The sequence below is a fragment of the Elaeis guineensis genome, chromosome 5 (genome assembly GCF_000442705.2).
Source record: "Elaeis guineensis isolate ETL-2024a chromosome 5, EG11, whole genome shotgun sequence".
In the NCBI taxonomy this organism is placed as follows: domain Eukaryota; kingdom Viridiplantae; phylum Streptophyta; class Magnoliopsida; order Arecales; family Arecaceae; genus Elaeis; species Elaeis guineensis.
In genome coordinates this window covers 35,390,878-35,412,365 of record NC_025997.2, presented here as the reverse complement: position 1 = coordinate 35,412,365, position 21,488 = coordinate 35,390,878, and the positions used below count along the sequence as shown (strand labels likewise).

The window sequence follows — 21,488 nt, the reverse complement described above, 5'->3', positions numbered from 1 at the left end:
ATAGTGGCACGACGGCCACCGAAGACAAGGAAGTAAGGGAGAGATAGTGGGAAGAGGGCTTAGGTGGCGGCTTGATCACAGAGGGAAAAAGAGTTTAAATCTAGAAGATTTGGATGGTATTAACTTGGCTTAATAGCAGATAAGACCGGCCATTCGTTGGTTGCAATCCATCTCAATAGTCGATGGCTGTTTCGCATCAGTCCGTGACGTCTAATCCAGCCCTTCCCACGGCCTTATCCCTTCCCGCTGTGAGGTATCAAGCTGGGGATCAGGCTTCTTCAGATCTGATCATATTTTTTTCTTTGTAGGATCATGATTAAGATTAAATTAATAAAAAGTATTTCTTATAATAACTAAATCAAATAGGAATAACAATCCTATTAGTTTATTCCTAATAACTAAATCTAACCATCGCCCCATTTTACTATATGTACATTCACTAGCCCCCTATCCTATCCATGATCATGGAAAGTTGACATGGTACACTTCAGTCATATTGGGGTGATACAACCCAAAGTTTCGCTCTGCTCCAACGGGCTTCAAGTCCTCATTAAACATGGCAAAAATATTAGTCTCTATTGCATTCCCCAGGCTCTTAGGCATCCCCACGCTGCTGGTCACATGCGCCACCATGCTGTTATTATATGTCATAGCATTCTCCACTGTCGCCCTGATCGCACCGCTGATGGATGGCCACCCAATCTCTGACGCTACCATGCTGACATCCGAATGACCGACCTTCTTCAACACAGAGTACATCGCATCGATTATCGCATCGAAAGGATTCATGTAGTTCAATGGACCATCAACGACCACCATGCCATTTACTGTGAAGAGCACATAGTCGAGCCGCACATCCTTTGACCGTTTGCTAGTGATTGGAGTTGTCATGATCTGGACCCATTCCCGATTTTCATAGAGGATTTGTGACATTTTATTATTTATTTATTTTTGAAAGCACTACAAGAATATTCTTTATTAGCGATGGCTAAATGCCATCGCTAATAATTAATTTTCCTGTTGTTAAGGATCTTAAATAATTACTAAATAAAATAAATAAATAAATAAATATAAAAGAAGATGGGAGAGGATGAACAGAGGTTCTCCCACAGCCATCCTCCCTCTCTCTATTGAAGTTGATTGGGTCATTTCTCCAGCCCTCATCCGATGGTCATGCTGGCATATGCCATTGTTCCCTTCCCTCGAACGAGGATGACCAAACCTCTAGCCTGCTTTCGACAGCAACACGAGGTAAGCCACCACTTTTGCCACCATACAGTACTACAAAAAAGGACTACGACAACAGTTCACCATAGCCAAAAAAACTATTGTCATAGCCTACGAAAGTGGTTCCTTAATCATTGCCACTATTACCGTCGTCGTAGGTCTATGGTAGCAATTGTTGCAGCGGTTGATATAACCATTGTCATATTCTAGGTATAGCAGTAGTTATTCAACTGCTGCTATAGCTTATAATATAACAGCAATTTTTCAACCACTACTATAGAGAATATTGTAGCGGTTAGATAACCGCTGCTACAGCATCTATAGCAGTGGTTATTCAACCACTGCTATAGCTTCTATAGCAACGATTGGGCAACCACTATTTTAGATTATATAGTAGCAGCTAAAAAACCACTGCCATAGACTATGACAGCGGTTGTGCAACTGTTGCTATAGATCTATGGAAGTAGTTTGTCAACCACTATCATAGATCTATGGCAGCAGTTGGTATGAAAACACTGCAGTAGTTGGTGTGGATACAACAGTGATTGTGCAACTACTGCCGTATGCTATGGCAGAAGTTTTTTTGCATAACCACTACTGTAGCCCTTTTTTATGGTTAGTAACTTTCCAACCACTTAAATTTATCATTTTTTACTTGATAGACATAATTCAATATTTAATTACTCAAACTAAAACTTGCAAGAACCAAAAATTTCACATAAAACTCAATAATAATGCAGGAATATATCTCAAATATTCAAATTGTATTACTGATCAAATTGTATTATAATATTTTTTAAATAAAAATAAAATATATCAAAAATCTTTTAAATCAAAATCTTTCTCTCCAAGCATCTCATCATCACCAGGAGGGTTTGAAGTAGGATCGAAAGGGGTTATAGCAGGAGCTAGAGGGACGGGAGTAGGAGCTGGAGGGGTTGGAGCTGAAATGTTAGCCAACATGTTCTGAATGCTCGAAAAATTAGCTTCAAGATGAGTGGAGAGCTGTGTCACTATAGCGAACATGATGCTCTGTAGCTAAGATGCACGCTCCTCAATCTAAGATGTGTGCTCATGAGCTAGAGCTGCCTGTGCCAAGGGCTTATCAAGCTACTCCCGACTGATGATCTCGAAAGTGTGTGAGGAGATGCTCGCCTCAGATCAATGGCTCATCAGCATATGTCCGGGCCTGCAACGAATCCTCCCAGAGTGCTTAGGTCTCAAGACACAAGATAAATGATCATGAGGGTCAGAGATATCCGGGCCCTCACTCGCAAGTGCATCTAAACTGCTCTTATAATTATAAATTCAAATAAAATCTCATAAGAAATACTATAATACCAATCATGCTAATCATACTCCAGTTATTATTTACAAAAATCCTCCCAATTGTGGCGTTCATCGGCCTGCCCTTCTTATCCATATGACTTGATCGAAAGATGGCGCTACGACTGGGCATCATCCTCTCTCTCGTCAGCTATAACAATCAACAGCATATTAAAAATATGCAAAAATAATAATTCAATAACTTATAAAATAAAAGGTCAGAAGTCATTATCTCTCTAGGCACATGACTGGCCATAGACTTATGGTTGAGAGTGGGCGTGCACTCCTGAGTAGCCCGGTTCTCTCAATTTTGATGAGATGCAGCCTGAAAAGTATTTAAATCACATAAGTTAAAAATCAAATACCATTGTCAATGTAATGAAAAACTCACAAGTTACAAATTAAACTTGAAAGTACTAGCTCCTTCAATACCTAACCATCCCCTCCCACTGACTCGGAGGACAGTCCTGGATCCAAGGAACAAGCTCCTCCTCAGTGTCCCTATAGTGCTCTAGCCACTTTTTGTAGACTTTGACCTTGTACTTTTGGTACCATTCTCCAATCTTCTGCAGTCGGACATCTCGAGCCATTTCATAATCTGAGAAGTCATACCTCCTCTGTACAAAATTACCAGAAGTGAGTTACAAAATTATTTTAATCAAACATAGTGTAAATATATCACATGTAAATATATAATTAAGATATACTTACCCAAATCTCCTCCCACATCTGTTTCTTAACCCAAGGGTCTATCAATCATCAGTCTATGGACAGTACGGGAATGATGTCGGATTGCCTTACAAGCACTCCAAGAAAGAAATGCATCTCTCACGTGGTCTCCCCTACTGGCCTCCCCTCCTGATCGTACTCCATCATTATTTGATGCTGGTAGTTCCACACATGCGGCATGCATGTGAGACCACGAAATATCCTATTGGATGATGCACATGTAATAGAAATACATTATGAATATATAAGAGTGTGCAATAACTATACAAAAAATAAATAAATAAATAATTGACTTAATAAAAATATTTTCTCACTAGAATTATGTGATGTGGATGCTGGTGGAGCCTCATCAATGGGTGGAGTATGTGCCAGAGACATGACTATCGGTGAAGGCTCAGATGTGCCGGTAGGAAGAGTATGTACCTGCAAAGCCGAAACTGATACGGAGGTGGATGGAGTATGCTCTGATAGTAGCTCAGATGTGGAGCTCCACCAAGCCCACTGAGGGGCGGGGGCATTTTGGTGCTATCATGACCTGCAACGTTAATGAATTTTAATAAATATAACATGTTTTTGAATAATAATATTAGTAGAGCATCATTAAATAAATACTAATATTTATACCAAGATGTTGAACTCATCATCTATTGGCATCTACAATATGGACATCATCATCACTCCTGACAAATGTATCTGAGATCTCGACAACACCAGGTAAATTTTATCCTAAAGAAATACTTTGTATGCATGATCCAATATCATCATCAACCTCGATATCATCAAAGATATGCTTAGGCACCATTTTCACAACAACACCCTATTGAGGCTCCAAAGGATCACTAACGTAGAAGACTTGACTAGCTTGGGAGGCAAGTATATATGGTTCTTTAGTGCGGAGATAGGGTTGCATGTTGATAAGAGTAAAATCACACTCATCAGTTTTCATCCCTGACTGCGACAAAGTGTCAAACTAATCATATTTCATCAACACAACCCTTCCTTTAGAATAGTAGTCCAAAATGACTATCTTCTTTATAATCCCATAATGGTTCAGATCCTTTGTATGAGGCTATAAATCTCTCAAGCTACCATAACACCCAGTGGTGATGCTCAACATCACGCCATTATTTTGTGTTGCCATGTTTTGGGCTCGATTGTGAATATTGAACCTATAGCCATTGACAATGAGCTATTTGCACTCATGCACGATTTGATTCGGTCCCATTGATAGACCACATACTTCATGGCTCACATTATCGAGCGATAATCTCCACACTTAAGAATATGATACCTAATTAGTAAACATGTTCAAATAGGGTGTACAAGGTAGGATTATGTACTTGCTTATATGATCTTTGAACCAATCAAGAAACTCTTTGCTACGTATTTTCTCTTTTTTTCGCATGCTTAGAGCACCATATTTTACTCTTATGACCTCCTTATGTTTGCTACATAAATAAGTAATTTAGAGTTAATAGTGCAATAGAATATTTTTTTTAAGTAAATAAATAAGACTGAGTGACTCACCTTATGTATGGCTCAATAACATCACAATTGAACAATACGTAGCAGTGCGCCTTATCCCTTTCCTCAAGGCTCAAATCAGTAAGGCGGTATGAAGTGGGAAGTCTAATTGGCTATGGAATGGACTTAAATGCAGACTCAATTGGCTGATACTGATCATCCTGATTTCTCATTAGCTGGTTACGATGTGTCTCGAGCTTGTTTAAGTACACAGTATAAAAATCTATACACTCTTGACCCAAATAACCTTCTACTATGGATCCCTCCGGATGATTCATATTCCTTACATAAGATTTCAATTTTTGAATATTCCTCTCAGTGGGATACATCCATTGGCAGAACATTGGACCTCCAAGTGCAACTCCCCCCGCAAGGTATATAGTGAGTGCATCATAATTATAAAAAATGATGGTGAAAATATCTTCTCTAGATCATATAATATAATCACGGCCCTTGCCTTCATTTTCTTTACATCTTTCTTAAGTAACCTCTTCACACAAATATTTCTACAAAAGTTGTAAAAATGAATAACAACCATTCTCATATTTTTTGGCAACACATGGCAAACAACTATTGAGATTAACTCTTGCATCAATAAATGGTTATCATTAGTCTTCAATCCATCAAGTCTCACATCCTTACTGTTCACATGCTTTGATATATTGCTTAAGTACCCATCTGAGACCTTTATGTTCTCCAAAATATGAAGAACTGTGGGCCGTTCGGAGATATTCATAACATAGTGTGCATGAGGAAGCTTCTACTATTCTCTCCCTATGAGCTCCAAATGGAGTGATTTTCTTGTATCTCATTCTTTCAAGTTAAACTGAAAATTTGAGTCATCCTTGGTCTTATCCTTAATGTTCAAGATCATTGCCAATAGGAGCTCACATACATTCTTTTCAATTTGCATGACATCTGAACAGTGAAGCAATAAGTTTGTCTCCCAATACGGTAAGTCAAACAATATACTTCTTTTCCTCCAATTAAAGTGTGTCATCTACCTTGGAACCACTGCAGTAGTAAACACTGCCGTTGACCCTTTCTGTAGTAGTGATAGGGAGTATCTTCATGTTGGAAAATCAATCGATTTCCTCCCTAGATCCATGCTTGTAGCCGATGGTGGGTGATGCGTAGTTGTTGATAGCACCAAAAATAACTTTACTCACTACGTAGGTAAGATGAGTCGAGATCGTATCCTCAAGGACCTTGGGCTAAGTTGAGATTGCAAAATAAAAGAAAGAAGCATTGTTTCGATTTAAAAAATAAATTATTTTAAAATTGATGTAATTAGAAAATAAAGAGCTCGGGAGTTTTGAATTAATTTTGCACTAGCAGAGTTGTATCTCTTTTTTAATTAAATAGATGCAATTAATCTTAGAAAAAATACCTATCTTTCCTCGGCACACTCCGTATCCGTAGATCACAGCGTATCTCCAAAAAGTACTAGGTAAACAACTCTTCTTTCCTAGGCATGCCCCGTACCCATAGATCATGGTGCGTCTCCGAAAAGTAAAAGTTGTTTCTAATATTAATCTAACAGGAAAGCATAAATAAAAACATATGAAAAAGAGCAAATAAAGAACTCATGACGATTTAAATAAAAAGCATAATCTTTATTGCATAAATACAAGAAAGTTTAGAACAATAAACCATCTTTGTATCATTACAAAATTTCTTCTCCACTCCTGAGACTGCTAGCCTAGCTGCTCATGAAGTAGTCCTTTTCTATTTCTCTATGCAAGGCTCTAGAAGAATTTCTGGGCTCCCCCTCAAATGGAAGTACAAGAGCTTTTTTATAGGTGTTAGCAGGGAGGAGTTTTACATGATTTTTCGATGTGGGACTAAAGAAAATACTAAAGACTAAAAGATGGATGGATGAGATGGAAAGATCACAAACAAATAAAGAAAATATAAATTCTTCCTCTTGAAGTATTTCCAAATATTATATTTTTTTCCTTTTAATAAGCATTTGTTCGTCACTGTGTCCGTTAGCATCAAATTCCCCACGAACCTGCCTGCCTCGCGCCCGCATCCACGCCCGCACCCGCGCACGCCCACTCATGCGTACTCGCTGTCGGGCCCACTGCGATGCCACGCGAACCCGCTCGTGCGTCCGCCCGCGTCCGCTTCCACGTCGCGCCCGCGTGTTCGCTGTCGCGTGTGCCTTCCGCACGCTCACGCATGCGTTAATGCTCCAAAAAGAAACTTTTATTTCTTTACAATTACGTCTATATCCTTTTGGGTTCCTTGTATAGTATCTTTATTTTCTATAATACCGTATGCATCTTTTTTCTTATTTTAATTTTATTTTAAGTCTAATTTTTTTCAAACTTGAGTCTTTTTGATCTATGAATCGGACTCTTTGTATCGACGATCACCTTTCCTGTAAAACATAAAAAAAAAGTATCAAATTCTTAATAAATAAAATAAATTAACTATAATTTTTTACTTTAAATGACTTAAATTAAGTGTTTATCACACCCCCCAACTTGAATTTTGCTCATCCTCGAGTAAAATAGATATATCAGCATTGTGTACCGACTCGGTCTTGAATAAAAAGTTAGGTTAGGCATCCCAAAAGGTAGATGATACCGGGTCAGACCATTAAAGAGATACTTCATTGGATTATCAATTTGACCCAATTAGTGGCTGAGTATTAACTAAAGAAATTTCAAGAGCTTTTCTTTCACCAACTCCTCACTTTACTCTTTAAATCCTCTAACTTAATGTGAGAGGGGTTTATTATCTTCTTGCAATTTAGTCTCCTTATTATCCACTATTTTTTTAACATTGCCCACCTTTTTACACGAACCACAACACTTACTTAGGCGAAAGGGTCTGGTTACTCAGTAGAAAACTAATATTTTTTTTTTTAAATAAAAAATATATTTTAAGGAGAATTTTTGCATACCTCGACCTTTCCACCCAATCTCTTATGAAGTAGATTCTTTATTGAGATTAGTAAGAAGAAGGTTGTAGAATCACTCCTAAAAATTGGTCTAGTCCAAACCCTACCATTCATTGGGTTTTCTTAATAATTTATTCCTTAGTATCTCTAAAATTTTTTTGATCGTTAATCATTCATTGATTAGGATACCTAATTGACTCTTAATCAAAATAAAATTTGGATACACAAAACTAATTATTTCTGACCATACTCGAGGATTTGATTAATTTCCTTCCCCCCCAACTTAATCTACATTGTCCTCAATAGAGTAGGAAAGCAAAAAAAATAAAAGGAGAGAGTGTACCAGAGATAATTTTGCTTCGAAAGTTGAAGATAGCTTCATTGATTAATAGGCTCTTGTTCTAAATTTCTATAGCTGCAGTAAAGTAAAAAAAATATGAAATCATTGGGTTGCCTCCCAACAAGTGCTAAGTTTTACATCTTCAGCCAGACGTCAAGTTTATTGACAGACTCTTCCATACAAAGCGGTCCTTTATTCTTAAAAAAAATAAAAATTAGTTAAAATAAAATAAAAAAAATTTGGGTTGCCTTCCAAAAAGTGCTAAGTTTAACGTCTTCAGCCAGACGTCATATGCAATAAAACCAACAAAAGGTGGGCAATGGCTCATACTTGATTGTCCATGGAGGAGTGGTTTTATCGTGTGGTGTATCCAACAAGGTGTTAACTTCTTTCATATATCCCTCAAAGTCATACACTCCAAAGTGAGCCAAGCAAGTATCTAAGGGGTCTGGTGCTAGAATTGTGGGTGTTGCATCTTCTATAATGTCTTCTAGTGTATCTGCTTCGAAGCAACTATCCATTGATGGTCCTTAGGAAGCACCAAACATATTCAGTCTTAGTTTCTTATTCCCAAATGATACGTCCATGACTCCTGTCCTACAATTAATGTATGAATTTGCTGTAGCTAGAAAGGGTCGTCCTAAGATAATGGGAATTTGTCTTGGGTTGCCACTTAGTTCCATGTCGAGAACCAGAAAATCAATTGGAAAGTAAAACTCATCTACCTTGACCAAGACATCCTCAAGCATTCCATGTGGTTTCTTAATTGATCTGTCAGCTAACTGCAGTGTGACTGATGTGGGTTTCAGTTCTCCGAATCCAAAAAGTTCATACACTGAACTAGGTAAAAGATTCACACTTGCCCCTAAGTCCAGAAGAGCTTTTTCAATGTGATAATCTCCTATAACACAGAAAATGATGGGGGCTCCTAGATCCTTAAGCTTTGGAGGAGTGGCATGCTGGACGACAGAACTAGCCTGTTCAGTGAGGCATACTTTCTTTAAGATTTGTGATCTAGATTTACATTTTTAGGTGCACAAATCTTTCAAAAATTTAGCATAAGTAGGGACTTGTTTGATTGCGTCTAGAAGGGGAAGATTAATTTGGACTTGCTTAAACAATTCCAACATCTCGTCAAGTCTTCCTCCCTTCTTATCTGCAGGAATAGGGGCTTTCAGGGCATCCGAAAATGGGATTTTAGGCAAATAAGATGATTTCGGTGCAGTTGGTTCATTCTCTATTTTAAGGTCCTCCTTGTTCTTGGGTGATTTGGCTTCGGTTAGAGGTTTAGGGTCGGGCTCATTGGTTTTATTAGTGTGTTTAATGACCTTCCCACTTCTCAGAGTCATGATTGATTTGGCATGTTCAGAAAAAGCTTCTGGGGTATTAGAACTCTCAATCATAAATTGCCCTCTTGGGTTGCTCTCAGGTTGGCTAGATAATTTTTCTCCTTCCCTCCTACTGAATTCAGTCGCTAGTTGACCTATTTGGGTCTCTAGCTTAGCAATGGATTGTGTGTAGGAGTTAAGGATCTGAGTGTTGACTTCTAATTATTTTAGTGCTTTCAAAACTTTTTCCTCAAAAGCTGAGTTGTGACCAGTAGTAGACGGTTGAGGAGCATTTTGAAATTGATGGTATGGTTCATGCCTATATGTTGCATCCTGATATTAAGGTCGAGGTGCGGCAGGGCCAACCATTGGTTGTGGTCTCCAGAAAAAATTTGGATGATTTCTCCAGCCGGGGTTATAAGTGTTCGAATATGGATCATTTCCTGGTCTGCGAGCTTGTTGGACTTGAGCTTGCTGAACTTGCTCGTGCACAAACTCAAAAAATTGAGGTGCAGCTGGGCATTCACTAACAAAATGGTTCGAACTTGCACACAATGCACAAACTTCTTGGATTGGGTTAGGTGGAATCGGGGATTGTCCAGTATTTAGAAGACGGTCTAATTTTTGGGACAGTTCATCTACCTTACTGTAGATATCCATGACGTTTCCAATCTAATAAATTCTACTTCTTTTTTGTTGAAGCATGGGTTGTTCTCTAGAAGTGGCAGACATATGATGTAGGAAATTCTCACTAAGTGTTTCAAAAAGCTGTTAGGCTTCATCCTCACTCTTTAACATGAATGTCCTACCACATGATGCATCAACCATTTGTCGGTGTTTCTCCAATAGACCATCATAAAAATACTGACAAAGTTGCCATTTAGGGACAGCATGGTGTGGACATTTACGAATGAGGTCCCTTAACCTTTCCTATGTCTCATGAAAAAGTTCACCCTCCAATTGAGAAAAACTAGTGATAGCTTTTCTAATTTGATTTGTTTTTTCAATTGAAAAGTATTTCTTGAGAAATTCTCTCTGAAGATGATCCCAAGTTAAAATGGTTATAGAGTTTAAGGAGTTTAACCAATGCTTGGCTTTGTCCTTAAGTGAGAAAGGGAACAGTTTCAACCTAAGGCCATCATCAGAGAAGTTTTGGATTTTTACTGTGGAATAAATTTTAAGAAATTCATCCAAGTGTTTGTATGGATCCTCGTTACTAAGTCCATAGAATGATGGCAATATTTGAATAATGCTAGACTTAATCTCATATTGGGTAGCTTCTACTGGAGGTGATTGAATGCATGGAGAGTAAGTATACGAGGATGGAGTGAAATATTCTCTCAATGAGCGTGGAGGATTAGCCTCATCAGGTGTAGCCATGTTTCTAACTCGGATAGTCCTAAGAGTCTTTTCTAATTCTTCGTCTAATGGTTGCAAGTCGAGTTTTAGTGATCGTCGACCTAACATGCAACTAAAAGGTCTATGTAGGACTATCCTAGTCTGTTAAGGATTTTTTTTTTAAGAGGAGAAGAGAAAAGAGAAAAGAGTTCTAAAGAAGAGATCTTAAGAAGTCCTAAAACTAATAGAAGAATTAGTTGTGGTTAGATTTTAATTACAATCAAGTTAGCACGCAGTGGACTCTCTATCCTAAAGTTATCCTAGTTCTAGATAGCTCCTAACTGTAGTTAGCCTTCAAGCCCTCTAAGTCGGAGCTTGACCAACCAACTGGCCAGGCAAGTGTAAGGTCGGTGGGAGTCCCCCCCGTTGCTTTCCTTAGACACCAATTAAATTGGTCAGGTCAGCGAACGGAACCAATTAAAAACCACCTTCCTTCGGGCCCAGTCATCCCACAAACCACTTGCCTAAACACCAGCTAGCTGACCAAGTCTAACTTGGTTCAACTCTCAGGGTCACTTGTCCTAATGAGCTCGAAATCCTTAGGGGTCAACGTCTAATTAATTTTAGATTAGGGTCTAGGTTATGCAAATGCAAGGGAGTGATTTGTAGGCCAAGGAAGGGTGATCAAATCTCCACCTTATCTTAGTTAATGGGTTGCGCCCTTAAAGTTAATTATGAAGATGCAATGCAAAGAAACAAGGTGTCCAATCAAGTTAGAAATTTTTATATTTGAGGTTATGCTATTTTAGTTAAGTGTTATGAAATATCAGTGATTTTTTTTTTAATTCAACGATGCCAAGGTCCCCGACAATGGTGCCAAAATTTGATGCGTAGTCGTTGATAGCACCAAAAATAACTCTACTCACTACGTAGGTAGGATGAGTCGAGATCGTATCCTCAGGGACCTTGGGCTAAGTTGAGATTGCAAAATAAAAGAAAGAAGTGTTGTTTCGATTTAAAAAATAAATTATTTTAAAATTAATGTAATTAAAAAATAAAGAGCTCGAGAGTTTTGAATTAATTTTGCACTAGCAGAGTTGTTTCTCTTTTTTAATTAAATAGATGCGATTAATCTTAGAAAAAATACCTATCCTTCCTCGGTACACTCCGTATCTGTAGATCACGGCGTATCTTCGGAAAGTACTAGGTAAACAACTCTTCTTTCCTCGACACACCCCGTACCCATAGATCATGGCGCGTTTCCGAAAAGTAAAAGTTGTTCCTAATATTAATCTAACAGGAAAGCATAAATAAAAACATATGAAAAAGAGTAAATAAAGAACTCATGATGATTTAAATAAAAAGCATAATCTTTATTGCATAAATACAAGAAAGTTTAGAACAATAAATCATCTCTGTGTTGTTACAAAATTTCTTCTCCACTCTTGAGACTGCTAGCCTAGCTGCTCATGAAGTAGTCCCTTTCTATTCCTCTATGCAAGGCTCTAGAAGAATTTCTGGGCTCCCCCTCAAATGGGAGTACAAGAGTCTTTTTATAGATGTTAGGAGGGAGGAGTTTTACATGATTTTTCGATGTGGGACTAAAGAAAATACTAAGAACTAAAAGATGGATGGATGGATGAGATGGAAAGATCACAAACAGATAAAGAAATATAAATTCTTCCTCTTAAAGTATTTCCAAATATCATATTTTTTTCCTTTTAATAAGCATTTGTTCGTCACTGTGTCTGTCAGCATCAAATTCCCCACAAACCTGCCTGCCTCGCGCCCGCGACCACGCCCGCACCCGCGCACGCCCACTCGCACGTATCCGCTGCCGCGCCCGCTGCGATGCCGTGCGAACCCGCTCACGCGTCCGCCTGCATGCGCCCGCATCCGCTTCCACGTCGCGCCTGCATGTTCGCTGCCGCGCGTGCCTTCCGCGTGCTCACGCACGCGTTAACGCTCCAAAAAGAAACTTTTTTATTCCAAAAAGAAACTTTTGTTTCTTTACAATTACGCCTATATTCTTTTGGGTTCTTTGCATAGTATTTTCATTTTCTATAATACCGTATGCATCTTTTTTTTATTTTAATTTTATTTTAAGTCTAATTTTCTTCAAACTTGAGTCTTTTTGATCTATGAATCAGACTCTTTGTATCGACGATCACCTTTCCTGTAAAACATAAAAAAGAAACATCAAATTCTTAATAAATAAAATAAATTAACTATAATTTTCTTCTTTAAATGACTTAAATTAAGTGTTTATCAGTGGGCTATGCTGGAGGAGAAAATGAGGGATGTCAGCCGATGGCTTGTTTTCCTCAATGAAGGTGGTGCAGGGTGTCACATCTAGTGATGGGGCTAGGGTCTTGTCAAGAAACCTGACCCTCTTAATCACCATGAAAAATGATAGTGGCTCTTGGTGAGAGGGCAATGGTCTGTTGATTGAGTATTTTTGACGACCGCTAGTTGGGATGTACTGGTGGAGAAGAGCATCGATTTTGGACAGCCTCCTTCCCATATCTGATCTCCCATGATCGGCCAGTCGTCAGCATGCTGGTAGTTGGCAGATGGCTATCAGAGTTTGGGGTTGGTCGGTGACCCACTAATGGAGGTTGATCAAGGGAGGGATCGTCGGCCATGGTACTTTGTCTTCTCTTATTATCAGCGAGAGGAGGAAGAAGAAGAAAAGCGTTTGGGTTTCCACTCATAAACCCAGATCCTTTAAGCACCAATCTATTATCCCTTTTAATAATTGACTGAATCAGACCAAGTTGAGCTAGTTTAATCAGGTTTCGGGATGTTTTGCAATTAAGCCTCTCATAAAGTACTTATTATATATAGATCTTTATAAAATTGCATTTTATTCCCTATAATAGAGTTTATTACATGAAGACCTTTGGATTTCAGCACTCGACCCAAGTCCAATTCGAAGAGCTTGGGTCTCTAAGAAAACCATATTATTATCATTTATTATTTTATTTTATATTCTTTTATTTTTTACCTCAGTTCTTGCATGTTACTAAGCTGTGCTCTTTTGCATATCCAGAGATGTTGCCTCAATTGGAGGGTTTGGTAAACGCTGCTCGAGAAGCAAGGAGGAAGAGGTTAGCTCAAGTGAGCAGTCTACCAGAAGACCACAGCTATAGCATCGAAGTCCTGGGTTGAGCCATGATGACCACACTAGGAAGTCCAGCCTCAGCAGGTGTGGTAGGAGATTCAACCATGGTGGAGGCAATGAATCAAGAGGCCACGAAAGGAAGGTCTTTAAGCTCAGAGCTCATCAAAAGTAAGGCTTGGGATCTTAGGTGTGTAATCAGGAGCTGAGATCAAGGCCCTAGGCTCAAGCTAATAAGAGCATGAAAACTCAGTGGATGAATATCTGGTCGAGAAGTTGGGCTTGTCAATTGCCTTGGTGGTGAACATCATCATTAAAGCCAGTTTTCCCCTCCCTGACCAAGCCAAGTGGGGGTGTATGTAGGCCTTATGCTTGGCACATTTTCTACTCATGTAGCCATATCGATAAGTTCAACTTTCTTCACTCATTTTCTATTTATGTTTTTAAAGTCTAATTGGCTCACTCTTCCTCTACTTATACAATAATCACCCTTCGAGACTACATGGACAATGTGGGCCTACAGCTTGTGAGACCTTCTTTGAGTTTGAGGTAGTGAAGAAGGAGAGTGTCATCTCTCCTTTGCTCGATATCCATCAGGCTAGCTGACGTCTTCCGAGGACTTTGTCTATGGATACATTGCCCCAAAATATCCTACTTGGCTGATCAGATGACCTAATTTAGTACAGTTGAAGATCGAAAAATCGCACTCAAGTAGCTTTCTTCAAGGCGGCCACAAAAGTGTGGCACGTAATGGCGATAGATATCCTGTGCAATAGTGCTTTAAAGGAATCTAAATGATCATCTAGATCTGTGGTGCCATCATATTGTTCTATTTGAAGCATTTTGAACCTTAAGGAAGATTGCTCTACCATGATTTGCTTGATGAAGTGCTAACTCTCTTCTCCCTCACCTTCGATCCATAACTTGGCCGAGATGCTCTTTCATCTCATCAAGCCCTCGGATTAGGCCAGCTCTATGCTCCTCCTAGGACTGCTGATCTTGCTCAGTGCTGGAGCTTTCTTCGAAATCCTTTAATCTGTTCTCTAAGATGGAGCTCTGATCCCTTTACTCTTTTCTAGGGATTGGTACAGATGAGTTCACTCGTCACTCTAGTCGGGCCATGGTTGCCAATTCAATTGATCTCAAGATTGCTCAGTTGGTTGGTCCCTCCCCCCTAAGTTTGAGCTCCTAACCAAGTTGGTTGGGATTGGGATATGCTGCTCAAGCTAGATGAATTGCTCTACAGTCATCGATACTTGGGATGATGGCGGTGATGGTGGTGTTAACAGCTACAACTAGAGGAAGTTGGATTGACTCAGGGTGTCTTCCCTTTGGGAATCATGGGATTATCAAAGTGGTTCCTCTTCTAAGGCGGCATGACCTTTTGTCCATGTTCCCACAAAAGGTGCCAATCTATTGTTGTAAATCTTCAGATCACTGATGTGGATTGCCTCCATTCTTTCCTAAAATAGCAATGGATTAGAGAACTCACTAGAGTTGGCTCCAGCCAGGTCCTCCGATGCTTAAATGAGAGAGATTTTGGTGGTAGGAGAATGAAAAAGAATCTAGTAGTAGAATCAGAGGGATGAAAGTTTCGTATCTTTCATGTAGAGGTTATTGCTCTCTCTCCCTCTCTCTCTTTCACTCTTTCTCTCTCTATGTATATATATATGCCCATAGTCTAGGCTTGACTTCGGCTCACCTACGAAGGGCATTACCCATTCTTATTCAAGCAGAAAAGCAACGAATGAACCCGTATTTCTCTTGACTCTCTAGGGTGATCCTGTTCACACACGCCTCCTTCCCTCATATTTATCCCACTAGTTTTCTCTCTCTCTCCCTCTGTATCTTCTAATTCCTACATTCTACATGAGTGCAGCATCTCACCTATCACCTTCTAGCACCTCACCCTCCTCCCTCTTTATTTATTTTGCTTCTCCATGGATGCCTTTCACCCCCTCTCACTCTATTTTGTTCTCTCATCCATGCCACCTCCTCCTCCAGTCCAACCAATTGGAGTTCCTTGTCCTCTCCTACTACCACTCAAGTCTCCTACAACTTTCTCCTGGAGCGAGGTAGAAAGTTCCCTCCATGGTACTTTTATAGAACTGCTATCTTTCTTTTTTTCTTTTTTCTTTGCAAAAAGAAGTGATGTTGGGCGACTTGGAAGCATTATTCTTCTCCTTTTCTTTACTTGCCTTGTTCTCATGTGGTAGGCAATGCATTACAAACCAGGACACTAAGCCGGTGCTTTTATATAAATATTGCCTAAAGTGTCTTATAGTGCTGCATTTTAATATCTATTAGCAAAAGTGTCATGCTGATCCTCCAATTTGTTGTAGTGGTTCATCATTAACTGGGGTGTTGCTTTGATGCTCTAGAGATTGTTCAGCCTATCAATTGTTGATTCTAAAATTTGGTTCAAATATTGCTTTGGATATGACCACTTGATGAATAAAAATGCCTGAAGGTTTTGCGAGTACCCTGCTAGTGCTCTTGTATTAGCTTAAAACTCCTATGTTCATCCATGCATGAACTCGTAGGGTCACGTCATATCTTTTGTAAGAAAGAAGGTCCACCTACCTTCATGAATGCACACACTTGGATCACCAACTACTCAGATCTCAAAGCACTGCAAATTGCATCATTCATCTGCCTGTACATATCTCAAAGTGACTTGTGGATGATCCAATAGTGGATTCATATGTATTCTACATGCCTATTGCTAAAAGATCAACTGATTTCCTGTCCGTACATTCTAGTTGCATTCCTCATGCTCAAGGTATCAGATTGATCCAAGAGGAAGAAATGATTCACGTTTCCAATCAACCGCTAAAATTTTTCAACTGTCTCTGATTTATGTACTCCACTCGTTTCTCTCTTTTAAGAATGGTATCATTTCAATATATAAAAAAAACAAAAAGTGTATGTAAGATGAAAATTTAGATGAAATTATCATAGCCCATTTTTATTATTTGTTTACAAACCCATTATCCACTACAAGTTCACATGGTATACTTCAGTCATATTCGGGAAATACAACCTATATTGTTTTGCTCGACCCGAGCAGGCTTCAAGTTCTCATTAAACAAGGCAAACAAATAAGTCTTGATTGCCATCCCCGGCCTCTTAGGCATTCCCGTGCTACTGGTCACATGCGCCACCACCTTGTTGTGATACATCATCGCATTCTCCCCCATTGCCCCGACTGCCCCACCGATGGATGGCCACCCAGTCTCCGACACCACCACGCTAACATCCGGATGACCAACCTGCGCATCAACCATCACATCAAAAAGGAGGAGTGGTGTCCTCTTCCATGCCAAGAATCTTGCAATGCTGACGATGTCTGCGGATGATGTGTCAGAGAATGCACCTTGGGAAGCTGGGAATGACATGTCGAGGATGCCAGTGGTGATGGTGGTGGAGACATGGATCTTGAGGTTGGTAGCAGTGAGAGCGGCATCGAGGTTTTGCATGGTAGGGAGTATGTAACAGGTGAGGTTGCTGGGAATTACCTCATTGCCAGCTATTGCCCATGACATTCTTAACCTTTAATTTCTAGTATAAAATATTGTTAATATATTGATACTTTATAAGTATGTCATGCTTTACCTTCAATTTCTAGTATAAAACACTATTAATATTAATATAATAAAAAAGCTCTTAAGCCTGTAATATCATATAAAAGGTTAAATATATCTTGCTAGCATATTAACATCTCCAATATATTCTTTTTTTTTAATTCGATTGGTACATTATTTTCTATCAATTAGAAAGCTAGCTAATAGAGAATCAGCACGACGCTCAAGAAAGAGAAAGCAAAAAATCATTGAGAATGTTTTGATTAATTCTTTGCTTTCTCTTCCTTGAGTGTCATGCCGATTCTCTATTACCCAGCTTCCTAATTGATAAAAAAGAAGGTACCAGTCGAATAGAAAAAAAGAATTATTGAGATGTTGATATGCTAGCAAGATATACTAAGCCTTTGAAATGATAATATAGATTTAGAAGTCTTTTTATCACATTAATATATTAATAGTATTGTATACTAGAAACTAAAGGTAAAGAATTACATTGGTTCGGATCCAGGTTTTGGTGAAGGTTGTTGGGTCGGAAGCTTGCATCGAGAGGTCGTTGTTGAGGGTGCCAAGTACGATTATGATGCCAGAGTTGTTGAGGGCAGCAAGGACAGCATGTTTAGGGTCGAAGAGGCAGATCGTGGTAATTTTACGGGATCGCAATAGAGCCACCACCTTCTCTGATGACGGGAGGTTGTTGCCCCACAAGCCGTAGTTTATGCATATACCTTCGGCTCCTGAACCATTCACCAACCTTTTATGCAAACTGACCTCAAAATCTAAACATCATACATAAATATATAATATGATATTGCAGTTTTAGGTAACATCGTGCAGATGATCATACTATTTAACTACTTAGTCGTATAGCAGTTGATAAAGTTCAGTAAAATACCAGTATGAATACCAAAGCTTGATGTGTGAATAAGAAAGAAAAAATACATACCAATGCTTGATATGAGAAGGCTGAAAGCACCAACAAAAAGGAATTTTGCACGCTCCATGCATACCACGTGCTTCTATCGCTTTTTATCTTTCTCTTTGGTTGGTTATTGGCCCTCAGGTACTGCCCACCAACAAATCAGAAACAATATACTAACTCCTGTCCATAACTCTCTAGTCAAATTGGAGCATCAAACAAACACACAACTAAGAGAAAATTAAAAATATGAGATTGTGGCAGGTAGAGATAAAGAAACCAGTGTAACATCATAAACATAGAGGAGAAAAACAAGGGAGGAGGGACGTTGGGAACATAAATATCTAAGGTTACCAAAGCCTTCTGAAAAAGAAATAATTAAGAGTCTAAAAGAGACCAATAGAACTGTGTAGGAAGCTTCCTTCATGGATTGTTTAGAAGAGGAACCATGGCCCCGTTTCAATAATATATCTCAGGGAGTGTTCATAGATGGTAAGAATGCATTCGGTGACGAATGTGATGCGTGAAAGCCTCTGACTCCTTTCCTTTTTATTTTCCTTTATTTCTTCAGTATCATACTGGATTTATGATGGTGATATCTTGGTGTCAATACATGGAAAGAGTTTTCACTCTGCTTTCTTTTTTTTTCCTCTATTTCTACGATTCTTTTGCTTGATTAATTAAGGGGGCCAGGATTCGCCCGGCTCCCTTCCTCCTGGCCAGCGATGCGGAGGCCAAACCTGGCCTCCATGCTCTTTTTGGCATTGTCCCGTTAAGGAAGGAGGTAATTTTTTTTCAAAATATAAAATTGCAACATAACAATTTCTAGATGCCATACTATGAACATACCAAGGATGTAATTCATTAGTAAATCTATAAATTGCCACCGCGTTGTTATTATATGCAATAGCATTCTCCATCATCACCTCGATTGCACCGTCAGTGGATGGCCACCCAATCTTTTATTAAGATTTGATGTCTCGAGATTCGGTCCACATTGAGCCCACAGTGAGGTCCGCGATGAAAAATAGAATCCAACGTGATCAAGATCATTCCAAACGGAGTCCAGAAGAAGGAGATACGCGTGTTTGAAATTGGCACAGAACCCGAGGTGGTGGAGGACCACTAGCAGGCTGGCGGAGTGGCGGCGGTGCGGCCATGTGCGGCGGGGCATGGTCCAGCATATGGCAGTGCGGGGGCTGGGTGCGCGCAGAGCACAGCCCAGCCGACGGGCCCGGCCCAGGCCCATGCGTGCGGGACATGCATGCGCGGCCTAGGCCTAGGCGTGCGGGCACAGGTTGGCCCAGGCCCAGGAGCATGGGTGCGGTCTCAACAGCCTATTTTTCCCAGTCCATGGTGAATCAGGTGGTCCACGGCCGGACGGGTTGACCACGTGGGCGTTTCCCATACATTTTGTGTGATCTACGGCACTATTCCATGGACCGATCGCGATCGGACAGTTTTGAGACGTTTCGATCTTGATCCAACAGCTTGGAGAGGTTTCTGGGCTTTGTTTGGGATTGATTAGGATTACTAATCCTAATCTAAGATGTGTTTAGGCCTATAAAAGGCCTGTATACCAACAGAGAGTGTGTGGCTTGGTTTTTCATGAGAGAGGACCCATGCTTGGTAACCTGTGGATGCGGGACGAGGATGTGGATACTTTCACGTGGAAAGCCTTAAATCCAGGAAGAGAGAGAGCACACGATGCTGAGAGAAGAAGAAGCAAGACTCCTGGACAGCGGACAACGGTCGCTTCAGGGGTTCTGAAGGTCTTCCTAAAGAGAGCTTTTGTGAGGGAGAACTTTCTGTGAGGGAGAAATTGGATGTACGAGGGTTGAGAGTGAGATCTCCTCTTGTGATATATTTTTTTCATAGTGAAGTTTGCATGCCCCGTGGAGGCGAGCTCTTTTTGGCTGATCTACATATTTTGATTGTTTTCTGTTTTATTTTTTCTTTCTTCCTACTGTATCGTATAGTATCGAAAAGGTCTTGGGAGGTGGTGTCCTGGCTAGACATCCACCCAACATCTTCGACACCACCACGATGACATCTGGATGACTGGCCTTCTCCAATGTAGAGTACATCGTAGCGACTATCACATCGAAAAGGTTTGCTTAGTTTAATGAACCGTCAACGACCACCGTGCCGTTTGCTATGAAGAGTGCATAGTTGAGCTGCATGTCCTTTAGTTGGTTGGCATATGCAAAGTATGGGTACATGTTGACAAAGAGTGGTGTCTTCTTGGACACCAAGAATCCTGCAATGCCGGTCATGTCGATGGACAATGCTTCAGAGAATACACCTTGGGAAGGTGGGAATAATATGCCGAGGACATCAGTAGCAATGACAGTGGAGATGGGGATGTTGAGCTTGGCATTGGTGAGAGCAGTGTCGAGATTTTGCATGGCAGGGAGGACAAAATTGACAAGGTCGCCAGGAATGCCCTCATTGCCAGCGGTGATATAGCGGAAGCTAGTGCCGGCCTGGATGTGGGGAATTACATTGTTTTGGACCCCAGGTGCTGGTGAATGTTGGGTCGTTGGTGAGTCTCTCAAGGTCATTGTTGAGGGTGCCGAGTACGACCTCAATGCCAAATTTGTGGAGGGTGGTAAGGACGGTAGGGTTGGGTCGAAAAGGTGGACCAATTTGATGTTCCGAGAGTTTAAGAGACCTATCACTTTGTCTGGTGAGGGGAGGTTATTGCCTAGCAAGCCGTAGTTTATGCCAATGCCTTGAGCTCCTATACCATTGATCACCAATCTTTCACATGAACTAATCTCAAAAATTTTATAGCGTAGTTTATAGGTATATATACTACAATGGTGACAAATAGCATTTTATAGATAACCTATAAGCTGCAAACAAAGGGGTATATCGGGATCATATAATATTATTAATCTACCTTGCCAGCCATATACCAATGTCCGTAAAGTTTAGTAAAATATCGGCAAGAATACCAACACTTGAGATGAGAAGACTGAAAGTAGCAACGAACAGATTCAACATTGTTTCCATCTCTCCCATGTTCCACTATCACCCTTGAGTTGTTTTGTTAGTTATCGGTCACCAATTCTACCTATCAACAAATTAGAAACATTACATGACTAACTCCTTCCCATAACTCTCTAGTCAATTTGAAGC

General features: G+C 39.9%; 2 protein-coding genes and 1 non-coding gene across 3 annotated transcripts; 1 reads left to right on the top strand and 2 right to left on the bottom strand.

Moving 5' to 3' along the window:
* Window positions 1-462: 462 nt before the first annotated feature.
* LOC105036508 (glucan endo-1,3-beta-glucosidase, acidic-like) lies at window positions 463-3,282 on the bottom strand. The gene is made up of 3 exons (XM_010912271.2): window positions 3,265-3,282; window positions 2,991-3,170; window positions 463-894 (listed from the first exon to the last, which is right to left on the bottom strand). Exons 1-3 carry the CDS (start codon window positions 3,280-3,282, stop codon window positions 463-465), a joined length of 630 nt encoding a protein of 209 aa, XP_010910573.2.
* A 99-nt stretch (window positions 3,283-3,381) lies between these two features.
* LOC140857986 (putative glucan endo-1,3-beta-glucosidase GVI) lies at window positions 3,382-17,389 on the bottom strand. Its single transcript, XM_073257389.1, has 3 exons — window positions 16,888-17,389; window positions 3,706-3,817; window positions 3,382-3,484 (listed from the first exon to the last, which is right to left on the bottom strand). The coding sequence occupies exons 1-3, from the start codon at window positions 17,387-17,389 to the stop codon at window positions 3,382-3,384; spliced, it is 717 nt and encodes a 238-aa protein (XP_073113490.1).
* Window positions 10,272-10,377, top strand: LOC140858217 (small nucleolar RNA R71). Its single transcript, XR_012141786.1, has one exon. It is a non-coding gene; the product is annotated as a small nucleolar RNA R71 (small nucleolar RNA).
* Window positions 17,390-21,488: the final 4,099 nt, after the last annotated feature.

Excerpts from the sequence above, each read along its gene's own strand:
- LOC105036508 (XM_010912271.2), bottom strand. Across the intron at positions 895-2,990 it reads CGAGTCAGTGGGAGGGGATG|ATCATGACAACTCCAATCAC; the intron begins GTTAGGTATTGA and ends GAATGGGTCCAG.
- LOC140857986 (XM_073257389.1), bottom strand. The coding sequence starts at position 17,389 with ATGTCATGGGCAATAGCTGGCAATGAGGTAATTCCCAGCAACCTCACC. Across the intron at positions 3,818-16,887 it reads GGTCGAGCAAAACAATATAG|GTCATGATAGCACCAAAATG; the intron begins GTTGTATTTCCC and ends TTAACGTTGCAG. Across the intron at positions 3,485-3,705 it reads TATCAGTTTCGGCTTTGCAG|GATATTTCGTGGTCTCACAT; the intron begins GTACATACTCTT and ends ATCATCCAATAG.